We start from the raw sequence: 16,878 nt of genomic DNA, 5'->3' as shown, positions 1-16,878 counted from the left end.
CCCCGTGGTGCACTCAGGAGAGTGCGGCGCTGGGAGCGCAGCGGCACTCCCACTGCGGGTTCAGATCCTACATAGGGATGGCCGGTTCGCACACTGGCTGAGCACGAGCCAAGGGTTGCGATCCCCTTACTGGTCACGAAAAAGACAAAATAATAACCTGCTCAGAGTCACAGCTGCTAGGTGGTGAGCTGGGATCCTAACCCAGGCTCATACTTTCCGAGGCTTCACCCTTAACTGCTGCATAAGTCTGCCTCCTGAGGCACTTGATCACTCAGCCTGTTTCCTAATTTGTAAAACCAGGCCATTGTCTACCTCAGAGAGTTGAGGCTTTGGATATAGTTTGTAAACGGTCTGGCACAAGGCAAAACTTAATATGTTATTGTTTGTACAAAAACTCAGATGTCAGTTTTATTCTATGGTTTTAGAATGAAATAATCTTGGATAGTCACAACTTTGACAGTATTTTAGCACTACCTGATTGTATTAGTCCGTTTTGTGTTGCTATAACAGAAACACCTGAGACTGGGTAATTTATAAAGGAAAGAGGTTTATTTGGCTTACGATTCCAGGATAGCTGCATCTGGCACGGGCCTCAGGCTGCTTCTACTCATGGTGGAAAGTGGCAGGCAGCTGGTGGGTACGAGTAGATCACATGGTTAGAGGAAGCAAGGGAGAGGGGAAGTGCCAGGATCTATTAAACAACAAGCTCTTGTGGGAACTAATCGAGCAAGAACTCACTCATTAATCCTCCCTCCCCCAGGGAGAGCATCAATCCATTCATGAGGGATCTGCCCCCATGACTCAATCAGTTTCCAACACTGCCACAATGGGGATCAAATTTCCACATGAGTTTTGGAGGGGACAGTACAGCCAAACTCCAGAACAGATCAAACCTGCCAGTTTTTCTTCCACAGCCTCAGTTCTCCATAAGGTTCTTTTAAAATTGGCTCCCATAGTTTTACCACAAGTTTTTGCAGTTTGTATTAGTCTCCTTCTGTTGCTTATGACAAAATACTTGGAACTGAGTAATTTATGAACAAAATGAAATTTATTGCTTACAGTTTCAGAGGCTGGGAAGTCCAAAGTCTAGAAAACACATTTGGTGAAGGCCTTGGTGGTGGAAACAGTGACCCAGGGGTCTCATGGCAGAAAATGTAGGAGCAGAAGAGGGAGAGCTCATGTGCTCTCCTTTTAAAGCCCTCACAAACATTCCCACGACCACCAATCAACCATCAACTTAATCACCTCTTCAAGACCCCTCCTTTCAATTAACATAATCGGATTTCCCACCCTCAACAGTAACAGTGGGGATTAAGTTTTGGAGGGACATTCAACCCAAGGCAGGGGCAAAGGCCCTAAGATTCTGCTCATGAAGGTGATGATCCCACATTCACTCATACAACCCCCATTTACCATATGCTATCTATTATGTCTGGTTGCTACAGAGATGAAGATGCTATCTATTATGTCTGGTTGCTACAGAGATGAAGATGACACAGTCCTGGTCTCTCAGGGGCTTAGGGCAAAGGGGGTTAGCAAATATTAAAAAGGGCTCTCAGTGCAATGTGAGCATGACAGTCCCCTTTACCAAGGGGCAGTCAGCCCTATGCTGTCATTACTAAGGTTGGTGGCCTCTTTGATTCCTCTGCACCAAACAGTAGAATAACTGGAAGGGATGCAGGATTGAGTAGAACCCAGCTGGCTCCTCTGGATACCAAAGCTCTGAGGCTGAAGGAGACATGTGTGAGGTACTGAGCCCAAACAAGCCAACCCTCAGTGGCGGGAACCGAGAACCCAAAGGAAGCTGCTGCAGGGACATTCCATTTCATTTCAAAGCAGTCCCCACAAAGCCATTCCCTGTCTGCAGTTTGATTTCTGCAAGACCTTGTCCAAGGTCTCTTAGAGGGTTGTAAGAGTTGGTTCGTGTCACAGGTTCCCTGAGAAGCAGCAGTTAGGAAGTGTGGTTCCTCCAGCACTTAGATGGTTTTCCGAAAGTTTTCAAGTATTTCTTCATAATCATGTTCATCCTCATCTGCAAAAACAGTCTGAATCAATGAGAATCTTTGATGGTAGGCAACTTCCTTCCTCTCTTTAAGACACAGTGTCCTCACCTATACAGGGAAGGGGTTGTCCTGAACATTCTAAGGTCTTTCCTAGACCAGAAACTACAACTTGCTCTGTCTGAATGGTTTGCAACCATTTCACCGTCCTGTGTGCTGTGAGGAAGGTTGCATGTTGGGGATTGAATTCATTTTCTTTGTCAGAGTTTTGGTGCCCATGGGAGAGAGAAGTGGCGGACCTTTCCACCTGAGCCAACCCCACATAGGCCTGTCCATCAAACTGGGACCACAGAAGGATCTGCAGTGGACAGGGCCATCAGAGGTGAAGGAAGCAGCAGAGGAGTGGAGGTGCAGAAGGGAGACGCAAGGACAAGAGGGAGGGGCTGACAGGGACTCACCTCGATACCATGTTTTGGGCTTAGTGGGCCTGAGGTCCTTCTTGTGGGCAGGAATCTTGCTGTATACACTTAAGCTGTCCTTGATAACGTTTGGCAAGGTCTCCGCCTTGGATTTGGGCAGCTGAGGGAGATGCGGCAGTTCTAAGACTTGAGAAGACTTTGAGTGGGAGAAAAAGAACAGAAATCAGCAAGATCCCAAGAAATGCACAGCAGAGTCCATGAAAGGTAATTTAGTTAAAATGTCACTTCCTCGGGCCGACCCCGTGGCACACTCGGGAGAGTGCGGCACTGGGAGCGCAGCAGTGCTCCTGCCGCGGGTTCGGATCCTATATAAGGATGGCCGGTGCGCTCACTGGCTGAGCACGGTGCGGCTGGTCACAAAAATGACAAAAAAAAAAAAAAAATGTCACTTCCTCTGCTTCCCTCTACTATTCAGGGTAGGGCTTCCCAGAACCCCAGGTGTTCTTGATACAAGCACATGAAATACCCTTTGGCAAGGGAGAAAAGGGTCAGGATGTAAGATGAGGATATGGTTGGGGCCTGGAGACAAGGTTTCCCTGGGATTCTCCACGCAGGAGTACACTCAATGTCCTTTAAATCTGTTGCTGAAGGAAAGTCAAGGGTTTGGATCCCAGTACCCACCAGCTACCAAAAAAAAAAAAATCTATTACTGAAGGGAAAATAAGCAAACTGGAGACAACTCAAGAAAGCCTTATAACAGACTGCCAGAGCTGAGAGGGGCCCCAGAAGGACTTTTATTAAACTCTTACCACATACCAGGTGCTATATGCATGTCTGCTCATTTAATCTTCGAGTGATTCTCTGAGTAGTTTCATTTCCCAATTTATGTATGGAGAGAGAGTGTGCCTCATCAAACCTCACACAGGAGATCTATAGCCAGGCCAAGGTTTGGACCCAGAACCATGTCTGTGGCCTCTAAGCTCTAAGTCGTTCCACCACACCATGCTTTAGAAGGCAAACGGTACAACTCTGATGAGCAGTGGAGAATACTGATGCCCGGAGAGGAAAAGTTACTGGTTCAAGGGCAACAGCAGTGACTGGGCCTAAAGTCACTCTATCAGAGCCAGCACTCAGGCTGAGGTCTCTCAATTCTTTGTGCTGTGTTCTCTCCTGCATTGTCACAAGTCTGTATTTCAGATGTCCCAGTCTGGCCTCTGTCAGAAAATGACTGCCCTAGCTCACAGATATGAGCCCCTTCCGGACCTGAGACCGCTCAGGATTCATCTTTTTTTTTTTTTTTAACTTCCACTGCCATCCTACAACCTACCCACAGGGTATGAATATGAGTTTCTCAAGATTCCAAAACAATGTGCTTGTTACAGTTTACAGAGTACTTTTTATACAGCTCATCCCCTCCCATCCTCAGCAGAGCACAGTAGTTAGGTGCTCAGGCTGCCCAGTCAGACCCGATTTTAAACCCCAGCCCCGCCACTTGCTAGCTGTGTGACCTCAGGTAAACCACTTTACCTCTCTGCGGCTCTTGTTTTCTCAACTGTAAAAAGATAATATCGGTGCCTACCTCAGGGGGGTGTTGAGAGAGCTAGGTGGGACAATGCTTACAATGCCACCGAGTAAGCACCCAGTAGGAAGCAGCTAACAAAACAGCACTTTCAGTGATATTATGTCAGGTTTACGGGTGAGAAAACGGATGCTCAGAGAAGGCGTGGCCTGTTCCGGCTACAGAGTAAGTAAACTGGAACGTACGCTTAGTCTTTCTGACTCCGTGCCTGGCTCTTTCCCCTCCACCTGCGATTCCATTTGGCTCAGTTCCACAGGTGCTCACCAGCCTGGGGGTGGGGGAGGCCTCTGCCCCCCCCAGAACTCTCTTTCTAGCCAGAGAAAGAGACTCAAGTATGACGGACTAAAAATTACGTGTCCTGAGCTACATACAACGTGCAGTGGGAGTACAGAAGAGGGAGCCGGACTGTCACTGCCAGGGCGGAAATGTGAGCCGAGCCAAGCCCCTGAGCCTAAAGGAGGAACACTGCTTGCAGAAGGCCCAGCATGTTAGGTGCTGAGCGGGAGTCCTGGCACACAGAGAGCTTTGGGGGCTTCTCTGTGGCTGAAGCATGGACTGCAGAGTGAGTGGTGGAAGGGGGGCCTGAGAAGGCGAGACTGGAATCAACTATAAAGGACCCCTGTGCCATGTTAAGGGATTCGCATTATGCTCCTGGCAGTGGGAAGCTGTTGAAGGTTTTAGAAGATGGAGCCAAGGCCCATCGGTGACCTGGGAAGGACTTGGGAGGCCATTCTGACAGCTGTGAGGGAGGGATTGAAGAGGCTGCTGGAACAGTTTAGGTGAAAAGTGACAAGCAGGGGTAGCCAAGAGAGGAAAAGCACAACGAACTTGGAATCAGAATGTTTCTGCTCACGTTTAGGCCTCCCACTTACTGACTTGGACCCTGGGCAAGTCTCAGGGTCTCTGAGTCATTGTCTCAATCGTAAGATATGGATGATCACACCAACCTCAGGATCATGAGGACTGAATAATAGGTGCAAAGTGTGTGGGCTGATGAACTGAACGGTGTACACAGCAGTGGTAGGACCTGCAATGATCCCTGCAGGTGACCCCTCCCTGCCGCTTTGGTTATACTGGTACCTGGACACCTCCCTCCTTGCTCTGTCTCTTCTGCTCGCTGAGGCCCTGACTTTTTGGGGGCCTTGGTGGGGGAGCTTGGATCTCACAGGCTGATAACTTCCGAAGGCGATAGTAGAAGGCATCTGTCAGCTCCTCCACTGTGGCTACAGGGGGAGACCCAGCTGGGCAGCCTGGCTGCCCCTCAGCCTCCACAACAGTCAGGTCTAGCCACTGGGGAGGGATCTCGAAGCACATCCCAGGCTCAGAATCCAGGCTCACCACCAAGAAGGGGTCTGTGATCTTCTCCTCCAGCCGCAGGCCTGGGAAGGAGGCCAGAGGGTCAGCGGGGTAGCTGGTGTCCTTGGCCACCACCTTGACCTCACAGGGCAGTGAGAACTGGGCAGTGAGATCCGCCAGGCTGTAGCGCCGGCCATCGTTCATCTCCTCCACGAAGCCGCCGGGGAAATAGAGGGGCAGCAGAATTTGTTCTTGGTCCTCTGCCTCCTCTTCACACCTGTCCTCCTCGTCCTCCTCAGCCTGTTCCCTCAGCCGCTGACATATCAAAACATCTATGTCTTTGCCTTGGGCCCCATAGGCCTGGCCAAACCCCAATGCCTCCAACCGGTCGCCCACAGCCAGGGAGGCAAACTCAGGGTGCTCCTCCACCTCACCCTCACAGTCCTTTGTGACCACCACCCGGACGGGCCGGCCTGGTTGGAGAGCACCCAGGAGGTCATAGGCCGTGGGGAACTCCCTCGGCCGCCGCCGCAGCTTGCCCTGGTAGGCCCTGGAGACCAGGAAGTGTCTGGGCATCTTCCGGCCTTTGCTCGAGGCCAGGACCCGCCAGGGTGCCGAGGCCAGGCCATGGATGCACAGCCTCTGGCCTTTCCGTAAGGAGCCCACCCACGGGCTGAGGAAGATGGGGGGCCCCTCCGGAACTTCCAGGATCTCCACAGGCAGGGGGAAGGGGCCTTCCCGGGCCAGGACATCACTCAGCAGTAGCGGTTTGATGAAGGAGACGTGCTGGGAGGAGGCGGTGACGTCCTCTACATCGACCTCCAGGGTGGAGGGGATCTTGACAATGGTCCTGCGCACTGTGGAGGGGGGAGGTCACCTCAGGGGTGCACCCCAGTGGTGGACCCCCCACCCTAGGCAAAGAGCATTGGTCTAGGCTTGCTGACCTCTTTCCTGTTTTCCTTCCTACCAGCATTTTCCTATTGTAATCAAATTCCTCACCCCCACTTTTCCTTCAAGCTTTTTAAAAAAATCATTATTTTCAAACATTTATAAAATAGAATAGTTTTGTGCATTCCCATGTACCCAGCTTCAGCATTTAACTGGTGGCCCATCTGCTCTCATCTGTACCCCTATCTACTCCCCCTCCACTGGATTATTCTGAATTAGAATAATCCCATCATGCCATGTATGTCTATTTCAGTGTGTACCTCTAAAATAGGGGATAACTGAAAAATTTTAAAATAGAATAACCACAATGTCATTAATGCATCTAATTATTGGAAGTCCTTAATGTCAGTTCAACCACTTTTTAAATTGAAATTTAATTTTGCATGTAATTGTATCAGCTGCCTTTCCAAATCCTTTCTCTACCTAAACAGATAAAACCAAATCAAGAAAAATGCTGACCAAATGACCTCGGACAACTTATTTCTTCTCTGGGCATTGATTAGCATTCTGATATATAAACTCAAGACATGGCTCTGTAAGACTGTGAGTAAAACTAACCCATCCACTGTGTGTTTGATCCCCACCACTTGGAAGGCATGGCAGAGAAGGCTCCCTATTTTACAGATGAGAACACTGAGGCTTAGAGGGGTGGTGACTTCCCCTGGGTCACATTTTCAGGAACTTTGCTCTGTGCCAGATGAGCTGATAATTGGTGGAAGCTGAGAGATGGGCACACGGGGCTTCATTCTACTGCTCTGGTTTTTCCTTCAAAATAATTTATGGATTACCTGAGCTGCCTCTTTATCCAGGGCAGCCTCCCAAGCCCCTCCCACCATTAAAACCTCTGGCTCTCCAGACTACAATCTCTTACTACCATTCTCCCCTAAAAGGGTCCAGAGCTTCCTGGTAAAGAGTAACTTCAGTTCCTGGGGAGGAAATGTTCAAGATGAGCCTGGAACATTTTATACCAGAAAGCAAGTACATCTATCCAAACCACCTAGGTATGTCAAAAGGATTCAGGAACCAACTTGAACAGTTTCCCACTGGCCAAAGCTGAGATAATTAGAGCATCAATGAGAATAATAATTTCAGGGGACTGAAACACACCGAAAACATTTCATATGTGAGTTCATAATGATAAACGAACAAAAAACCCCCACAAAAAACCCCTCATTTGTCACCCCTGAAGGATGCTAGGGAGCCAACTCATTATTTTAAAAACTGGTAAACAAAGTATAGGTTATTTCTCAGGATGTTCCTCAGTGCAGGCTGGAGGCAGCATGCAGAGCAGGGTTGGGGAAACAGGCAGAACCTGGCCAGGTCTGGCTGGTCAGAGGCCAAGCCTGAGTAGAGATAGAAGCATTAGTGACCTCTAGACGTACAGACAAAATATCCTGTACTATCTGTAACCAAAGTGTACATGAGGGGAAGTTTCTCTTAACGTAGTGTCCCAGCTAACAAAGGAAGTATGAATGATTGGATTAAAATATCACTATTGCAATTCCTAATGGAGTGATGGATCTAGACAGTCATCATCAATAGCTGCCCCCACCACAGGAACTGGCCCATCCGTTGTGTGACTGGATGTACACCACATGGCAAGGCTGGCGTTGCTAGTCAGTCAGGATTGGTGGCAGACTCCAGAGCCAAGAGGAATTCTCTGCCCCACACCTCATACAGCAGCGAGAAATTGTACGCCTCTTGCATCTGATCAAGCCTCTAGATCTAAGTGCCAGTTTACAGATGTGCAGAAAAGAGTTAACACAGCAGGCCTGAGACTGCTCTCCCTGGAAAGGCTTGCAGGCCAGGTTAGCCCTGAGCTGGCATCTGGGAGCTCAAATTTCAGGAGGGTCCCGACCATTCCCTGAAAACAGGCTCGAACTGCCGGGGAGCTGTGCCTAAACTCTTCGTATAAACAATAAAGTTTATGCTTAAACTCCTGCTTTCCTTCCAGGAGTCTGGAATTTTGGTCCATGCCTACATGACCAGGCCCCAATAAAACCCTGGGTACTGAGTCTCTGAAAAGCTTCCCTGTTAGATGGCACTTCACACACATTGTCACAACTTGTTGCTGAAGAAATTAAGTGTGTCCTGTGTGACTCTACTGGGAGAGGACTCTTGCAAGCTTGTGCCTGAATTTCTCTGGCCTTCTGCCCATGCACTTTTTCCCTTTGTAGACTTTGCTCGGTATCCTTTTGCTGTATTAAATCATAGTCGTGAATACAACTATATGCTGAGTCCTGTGAGTCCTCCTAGTAAGTCATGGAACCCGGAGGTGGTCTTCATCCCCCAACACAACAGTAAATACAGGGCAGGGGACCATGTTGCACACCACTGCAAGGATGCAGTCAGCAAAACCTGAAATGTCAGAAACCCTAGTCTCTTCAACACCTAAATTACAAGAAAAATAGAGAAGGAAGAGGAACCTACAGATTAAAAGAGACTTTTTTTTTTTTTCAAAAGATGACCAGTAAGGGGATCTTAACCCTTGACTTGGTGTTGTCAGCACCACGCTCAGCCAGTGAGCGAACCGGCCATCCGTATATGGGATCCGAACCCGGGGCCTTGGTGTTCTCAGCACCGCACTCTCCCAAGTGAGCCACGGGCCGGCCCCTTAAAAGAGACTTAAAAGACATAACCAAACAATCAGTGGCAGGGTTGTGGACCTTATGTGGATCCTGATTTGAATAAACTGTAAAAAAAATTTATGAGACAGTAGAGGAAATTCAAATACCAAGTGGAAACTACCACTGGTGAATTAAGGAGTTATTATTAATTTTTTTGGTATTTGGATCATGGTATTGTGATCTATTTAAAAAGTCCTTTTAAAAAGAGAGGCAGTTGACTGGTTAGCTCAGTTGGTTAGAGTGCAGTCTTATAACACCAAGGTCACTGGTTCAGATCCCTGTACTTTACCAAAAAAATTATATGACGTCTGGGGCTTGCTTTGAAATAGGGTAAGGTGGGGAGAGTGGGGATAGGTAGAGAAGAAACAAGATGGGTCATGAGTTGGTCATTGTGATGCTGGGTCATGGTGGCTTGTCACACTACTCCCTGATTTTATGTACATTTGAATTTTCCCAAAATAAAAACGCTTTAAAATACATTTTTTAAAAGGGTAAAGAAGGGCCAGCCCGTGGCTCACTCGGGAGAGTGTGGTGCTGATAACACCAAGGCCATGGGTTCGGATCCTATATAGGGATGGTCAGTTAGCTCATTGGGTGAACCTGGTGCTGACAACACCAAGTCAAGGGTTGAGATCCCTTTACCGGTCATCTTTAAAAAAAAAAAAGAAGGGGGGGCAAAGAATCCCCACTTGGCTCTGTAGTCTGCCAGCAACTCTGACTAACTTTTCTGTAGACAACTGCTAGGGAGCTGAGCCTCAAACTCTCTATATACTCGCTCTATACAAGGTCCTCGGGCACCCATTCTTCCACCTCTCCTCAGGCTTGGCCTCCAACCAGCCAGACATGGCTGGGTTCTGCCTCTGTTTCCCCAACCCTGCTCTCTATGCTGCCACCAGCCTGCACCAATGAATGTCCTAAAAAATAACCTATGAGGGCTGGCTGGTTAGCTCAGTTGGTTAGAGTGTGGTGCTGATAACACCAAGTTCCAAGGTTTGATCCCTGTAACGGCCACCAGCCAAAACAAACAAACAAATAAAAAACCAAAAAAAAAAAAAAACAAACCCAAGAAATAGCTTAGACAGTGTTCTGTGACTCAGATCAGATGGTGTTATTTTCAGCACCATGCTCTAACCAGCTGAGCTAACTGGCCAGCCCCTCACTCAGGTTTATCCCATTTTCCTATCTCCTTTTAGACCAAATTCCTTTTTTTTTTTTTTTTTTTGATTCTACAGGACCTTTAGGAATGATCCTGTTCTCCCTAAAGTCAGGAAAAGTATACTTTTCGCAAGCAAATGATTAGGTTTTTGTTTTGTAATATCATGTCTCTTTGTGATAGCAAGTTCAGAACCCAACTTTCATCCAATTCTAGAAAGCACATGGGACCTTGCTCTTTTAAAAAATTTTTTTGGTGGCTGACTGGTACAGAGATTGAAGCCTGGACCTTGGTGTTATTTTCAGCACCATGCTCTAACCAGCTGAGCTAACTGGCCAGCCCCTCACTCAGGTTTATCCCATTTTCCTATCTCCTTTTAGACCAAATTCCTTTTTTTTTTTTTTTTTGATTCTACAGGACATTTTATTATTTTTACTTAGAGTGTACATATTTATGGGTACACCAAATTTCCCACTTATTTGGCCATCTTTATTCTGCAACATTGTATACACTGTGTAAGCCATCTGGAATTCCTGGGCTATCCACAGGGATGGGGTTGGGGGGAGGGAATGTCTTCCATCAGAGCAGCTCCCATGGGTCCCCCTCTTTCCCTCCCACCCACCTGCCCAGGCAACTCACTGTGCATGATGGCTTGGATCTCATACTGGGGCCTCAGGATCAGCGAGCACCAGGGTAGGGTGGGGCAGGTGAAAGCAAGGCCCCTCAGGGCTGGGTCCTGCAGGGCCTGGAGCAGTGTTAGAGGGGTACTGGGCTCACATTTCCGGAAGGGCCCTTTCTGGGACAGGGGCAGGTAAAGGATGACCTGCTGGTCCTCCATGTCCAGTATGCAGCGGGCACAGCGGATCCCGAGGTGCATTTCCACATCCTCAAGAATGAGGGGCTGGTCCTCAGGCACCACCTTGGCCTCTGTAGTGATGCTGTGGGTCGACGAGAAGCAAATGGGTAGCTTCTTGGAGCTGCGAGCTGCAGCAGAAACCAGCTCCTCCAGGGTTCTATAGCTCTGAGGGCTGGTGAGGCGGCAGAAGTAGCCTGTGGGGTACAGTAAGGGCAGGAGAGTCACTGTGCGGCATCAGGGTAAGGCAGGCCTTTGCTGGGTCCAGGCCCTGGTCGGGCCCTGCATATAATCCAGCCAGCATCCCTCGAGGACAGGTGTCCTGGAGGGTCCTTCATCTGGACATCTTGGCTGCAGGGCTGAGGATATGACAGTGCATGAATGGACAATGAGAGGCAGAGGTGGGGACACAGAGGGACTGTCCCCAGAGACACAGAGGACAGAACAGGGACACAATTGCCAACACACACATAAACAACTTGCACATTTTCCTGCCTCCTGACCCCTATCTGCCTCTGATTTTGCCGACTTACAATTTCCTCCAGATGCCTCACCACAGCTCCAATCCCACACATCCAAAACCTACTGTAGGCTGGCCAGTTAGCTCAGCTGCTTAGAGCTCAGTGTTGTAACACCAAGGTCAGGAGTTCGGATCCCCATACCAACCAGCCACCACAAAAACCCCAAAAAACAAAACCTATCGCCCCCATCCTGGGGCAACCCCACTGTTCCTCTCTCCTAAACAAGAGCCCCAGGAGCTACTGGCCAATTTGACCTCTGGCCACACCGCAAACCCTACATCCTGTCTGCCAATACTGGCTGCCTGACTGCTCTCCCCACAACTACCCACCCCAGCCCCATCCATTCTCTTCCTGCCACTAGACTGGTCTAAATACCCCACTTCCAGACATAACATCACTCTGAGAGCAGGGTTTTCCTGCCCAAAACCTACAGCCTGAATCTAATCAAGGAAACATTGCACAAACACAGACTGAGGGACATTCTACAAAAGTACTGGTCTGGACTCTTCAAAAATGTCAATGTTGAGACAAAGAAAGGCTGAGGAACTGTTTCATCCTGAAGGAGACTAAAGAAATAGGACAATTGAATATAATGTGTGAACTAGGATTGAGGGGAAAAACTGCTGCAAAGAACATTATTAACCTTTGTTCAATTTGAATATAGACTGTGGATTAGACAATAGTATTGCATGAAAATTAAATTTCCTGAATTTGATCACTGAAGTATCGTCTTGTGGGTGAATGTCCTTGTTTTTAGGAGACACACACTACAGTATTTAGGGGTAATATTTAGATGCAAAGAGGTATCATATCTGCAATTTGCTCTCAAATGGTTTAGAAAAAAATACGTATATATATCCACATATACACATACATACGTTCATATGTATGTGTGTGTGTGTGGATATATATATATAGAGAGAGTACAAATATAACAAATGTTTAACAATTGGTGAATCTGGATAAAGGGTGTATGTACAGGAGTTCTAGCAAGTCTTCTGTAAACTTGAAATTATTTCAAAATAAAAAGAAAAACAAAAACCTCAAAATACAAAAAAACCCCACATCACTTCCATATTAAAAACCCTCACTGGGGGATGACTGGTTAGCTCAGTTGGTTAGAGCACAGTGTTATAACACCAAGGTCGAGGGTTCGGATCCCCATATAAAATAGAACAAAAAAACCCTCACTGGCTTCTCAATGTCCTCAAAATATAGACCAAACTGTGTCAGTTTGCTACACAAACCTTTGGGTGGTTGGACTCCTGCTCACCTCCCCCATCACTTGCCCTTACCTGGAACCCACACCCTCACACGTCCATCCATCCGTCTGGCAATCACAGTAAGAACTTGAGAGCGAGCCCTCAAAGTGGGCCTGCTTTGTCCCAGGCCCCATTCTAATTACTTTATACATTCCAAGTCATTCAATCTTTGCATCAAGCCTAATTACCCCCATTACAGAGGAGGAAGCTGAGGCCCAGAGTGGTCCCTAGAACTTGCCCAAGGCCACAGCTAGCAGCTGGCAGAGCTGGGATTTGTAACCAAGCCACAGGCTTCAGGGTCGAGGCCCATGGTCCACCACACTACCCACCTCCTGCAATAATTGAGCTCCTTGGGGCTTTTTCAGCACCAAATGTGCATATGCTACTCCCTCTAGCTGGGATCCTTCCTCTAGCTCAGCTGAGACCTCCTCCAGGAAGACTTTATACACCCCTAAGGCAGGTGACTCTAGCCTAGAGCTCTTTCTAAAGCTTGTGCCTACTTCTACTGTTGTCTTCCTCTCACTGCCATCCCAGAAGCTCCCTGCTGGAGAGGGACATGCCTCACCTCATCCATCCTGAGCCCCATCCCCCCACACAGGGATTGGCACACATGGTGTCAGCAGATGTTCAGTGAATGAATGTGTGGGCAAACACAGAGACAAAGATCCAGAATAGAGGCAGATGTGATCAGAGAGACCGATAGGGAGAGGGCATGGCCACACCAGGCTCAGGGTATTGTCCGATCACTCTGAGGACATCCCCAGCTTTGAGGCTGGGTAGTGGTGGACAGGAGAAACTCATATGCAAACCAGAGGGGTGGGAGTGGGTGCTGGGGTCGGCAAGCTCACAAGGCCTGCAGGTATGCCCGGAGGATGCCAGGGCATGTGGGGAAGCAGAGGTGCCCACCTTACCCTGGAAGTTGGGGGCGAGCTCCATGGTCTGGCCCGTCGTGGGATCCTCGCAGATCACCTTCTGGAGGTGAACCTGGGTAACCTTGATCAGGTCCCCTGTGGAGAGGCAGCACTCACTCCCAGAGATCTCATAGATGGAGCCTGCAGAGACATGGAGTCAGTTTCCACATTGAGTGAGGACCAAGTGCTGGGCATCCTGTGCCCTATTCCCCAACAAGCTCTGCTCTGCCACCCCTTTGCCCACGTTGTTCCTGCTGCCTGAAACGTCCTTCCCTCTCTTCCCCTATCCCATGCCCACAGACTCAGCTGTCCTCAGGCAGCATAAATCCATCTTTGCCTTCTTGCAGTGTTGGATACACCCCTCTGTGGTGCACCCCTCTGACCTTTTTCACATCCCCATGCCTCCTACACTGAGCTTACAGGTAGGGCTGCCTCATCTCAGCATCACTGAAGCCAGGGCCTGGCCTCTGAGTATGTGTTAAATCCATGAATGAGTAAATAACCCAGTGAGTCCCAACTCCTTTATTGTACAGCCATGAAATCAGGCTCAGAGAGGGTCAGTGGCTCTCCCAAGGTCACCCAAAGCCAGGGTGGGTACCCAGCCCTACCAACACCTTGCTTTCTTCTTCAGACAAGTTGTTTTGTTTGTTTGTTTGTTTTTTAAAGATGACCGGTAAGGGGATCTTAACCCTTGACTTGGTGTTGTCAGCACCACGCTCTCCCAAGTGAGCTAACCGGCCATCCCTATATAGGGATCCGAACCCGTGGCCTTGGTGTTATCAGCACCACACTCTCCTGAGTGAGCCACGGGCCAGCCACAGACAAGTTGTTTTTAAAGGAAGCACAGGAGAGAATGGAGGGACACTGACAGGATGGAGGGACACTGACAGGATAAGGCTCAGTGGGCAAGGTTCTGGGCACCCACCTATACACTTAGCTGGTTTCCCGGTTTTAAGTACTGAAGCAGTGTCGAGAACATAGCAGGTACTCAATAAAGGTCTCTCACATTCACACAAGAGTGCACAGGCCCTCCATCCAACTGACAGAGGACAGGAAACGCAGATGGCAGGGCCTTGAGGCCACCTGACCCCACCCTCACCCCCTAGGGCACCCCCAGCAGGGCCCTTCTCATCAGCCCTGAGAAACTGATAAAAACCAGGAAAATGCCCATAGGCTCATAAAACACAATCCCGTCTACAATGTCGGACAGGGTGTGGGCCTTCTGCTGCAGTGCTATTCATACTGGGCACTGAACGAAGGGCTGCATCATTGCATTTAAGACCCATGACTGCTCTTGAGAGGATGGGCAGTTTCTCTTTCCTAAACAATGAAACTGAACCTCGGAGAAGTTGTGTGGGTCACCCAAGATAATTAGGTAATAAGAGGCAGAAGTGGGAACGGAACCCAGGATGTTTGCCTCCAGTGCTGGTGCTCCTAACCACACTCCAACCACTTCTGAGTGTCCTACCCTGCCACCTGCCCGTATTGGTATGGCCATCTGCCTCCTCGAGGCACACTCACCCCCATCTGCACACCACACCCTGTCAGGTTCTCTGATCAACCTCACCCTAACTTCCGCCACTTCCCACCATCCGGGGTCAGGCAGAATGAGGAAACTAAAGTATTGTGACACTGGCAGGCAAGGGATGCTGGGAGGACAGAGGGGCTTGATCCTGGGCTGGAGGAAGAGCAAACAGATCACAGGCATGTACCTGTAGGAAGCCCCCAGATGTAGAGTCAGAGTTTGAACCCAGATCCATCAGATTCCCAGATGGACCCGGAAAGACTCACTGTGAGGTGTCTCAGCCTTGGCCGAGGACCCCACGTGGGACCTCAGAAACACTGTGCTGGAAGCTGCGGTGGCAGAGCAAGTTTTCCTCCAGCAAGAGAACAGGATAGGGCAGTGCACTCATGCATTTTGCTCTCTAAGGAAGGAGACTGCACACCGACAGGACATCTCTCAGTTCTCTCTTTCCTCTACCTCTTCCTTCCCACTTGGAGGGTTCCTCCTCCCCACCCACTGCACTTCAACACCCCTTCCACTGCCTGTCAACCCCTCGCCTCTTGCTCTTTCAGGCAATGACTAACCAGTGACTGTGCCCCTGCTGTGTACCCATCCCTGTGAGCCAGGTGGGCTGTGGGCAGAGGCCAGATGAGCGGCCGTTAAAGTAGTAAAGAGCCCAGAAGGCTTCCCGGAGGAAGGAACATTTGAGCTGAGAACTGAAGAGCCTGTTCAGATCAAGTACTGCCCATCCTCAAGCAGAGGGCCCAGGTGGAATGGAGGGACTGAAGGAAAACCGTGTAGATGGGCATGTGGGTGGGGGGAGGAGTGGGAAGGCACCGAGATGGGAGGACTGACCTGGCACTTAAGAAATCAAGCGGACTGGCCGGTTACTCCGTTGGTTAGAAGGCGGAGTTATAACACCAAGTTCAAGGGTTTCCATACCGGGCAGCCGCCCGAACAAACAAACAACAACAACAAATCAAGCAACAGCAAGAATCACGAGAGCTCTGATGCTGCGCCCGCACACCGGAGTTCCGCCAGTGAGCCCCGTGGTTCCACCGCGGCTCGGCTCGGTTCCAGCCGCCTTTCCTGCCTGAACTCGCGGATTTCTCACCACCGCCTTGCGGTGTCTGACATCCCCGCTCCACGGAAGCCAAAGCCGAGGTCCAGAGAGGTTGAGAGTGGTCCCCAATCACACAACCTGCTCAATGGCGCGTCAGGGATCGAACCCGGGGACAGTTTCCCCAGGTTTCTTCTATTTTTTCATTTTTACCACGGGTTCATCCCTGGGTTTCTAACGCCTTCGCAGGGCCTCTGCCCGGGTCCCACTGCTGCGGAGTCTAGCCGCAGCGGGGCCGGGGATCGGAGGGGTCCCGGCCCCCACTCACCCTCGAAGTAAACCCCAGAGCAGACCCGCAGCACGCGCGGGAGGGAAGCGGGGTCCAGGGCACGCACGAAATCTTCAAGCGGCACCGCCTCCATGGTCCCCGCGGCTTGCCGGGCGCAGACTGAACGGCCTGCGGACCGCCAGCCTGCAGAGCCGCGCAGCCCCGCCACGCCACGCCGAAGCCACGCCCCGCCACGCCCCACCGCAGCCACGCCCCACCACGCCCCGCCGCAGCCACGCCCACCCCCCGGCGGGACCCGGCAGTCTCGCTCCATCCAGTCGAAGCCTCGCCCAGCCGAAGGCCCGCCCATCCGGACGGGGTGGGAGGGGCCCGCCGTGGAGGCGCTAGCGGGGCCCCACTCCGCGCTCTTGGGTAAGTCTCTTCCCGTTCCTTGCCTCAGCTTCCTCATCTCTAAAA

General features: G+C 50.0%; 1 protein-coding gene across 3 annotated transcripts; it reads right to left on the bottom strand.

The window, feature by feature from the left end:
• Window positions 1–1,918: 1,918 nt before the first annotated feature.
• On the bottom strand, window positions 1,919–16,555 carry THEMIS2 (thymocyte selection associated family member 2). 3 transcript variants are annotated; one of them, XM_063106487.1, is made up of 7 exons: window positions 16,462–16,555; window positions 13,570–13,710; window positions 10,662–11,072; window positions 5,997–6,151; window positions 5,079–5,609; window positions 2,459–2,615; window positions 1,919–2,032 (listed from the first exon to the last, which is right to left on the bottom strand). In XM_063106487.1, the coding sequence occupies exons 1-7, from the start codon at window positions 16,553–16,555 to the stop codon at window positions 1,977–1,979; spliced, it is 1,545 nt and encodes a 514-aa protein (XP_062962557.1). In that variant the 3' UTR covers window positions 1,919–1,976. The 3 variants fall into 3 exon arrangements, with proteins under 3 accessions (XP_062962557.1, XP_062962556.1, XP_062962558.1); XM_063106486.1 differs by having other exon boundaries at window positions 5,079–6,151; XM_063106488.1 differs by lacking the exon at window positions 5,997–6,151 and having other exon boundaries at window positions 5,079–5,654; window positions 10,753–11,072.
• Between the last annotated feature and the right edge of the window lie 323 nt (window positions 16,556–16,878).

The sequence above is a fragment of the Cynocephalus volans genome, chromosome 8 (genome assembly GCF_027409185.1).
Source record: "Cynocephalus volans isolate mCynVol1 chromosome 8, mCynVol1.pri, whole genome shotgun sequence".
NCBI lineage: Eukaryota > Metazoa > Chordata > Mammalia > Dermoptera > Cynocephalidae > Cynocephalus > Cynocephalus volans.
This window is presented reverse-complemented; position numbering and strand designations above follow the sequence as displayed.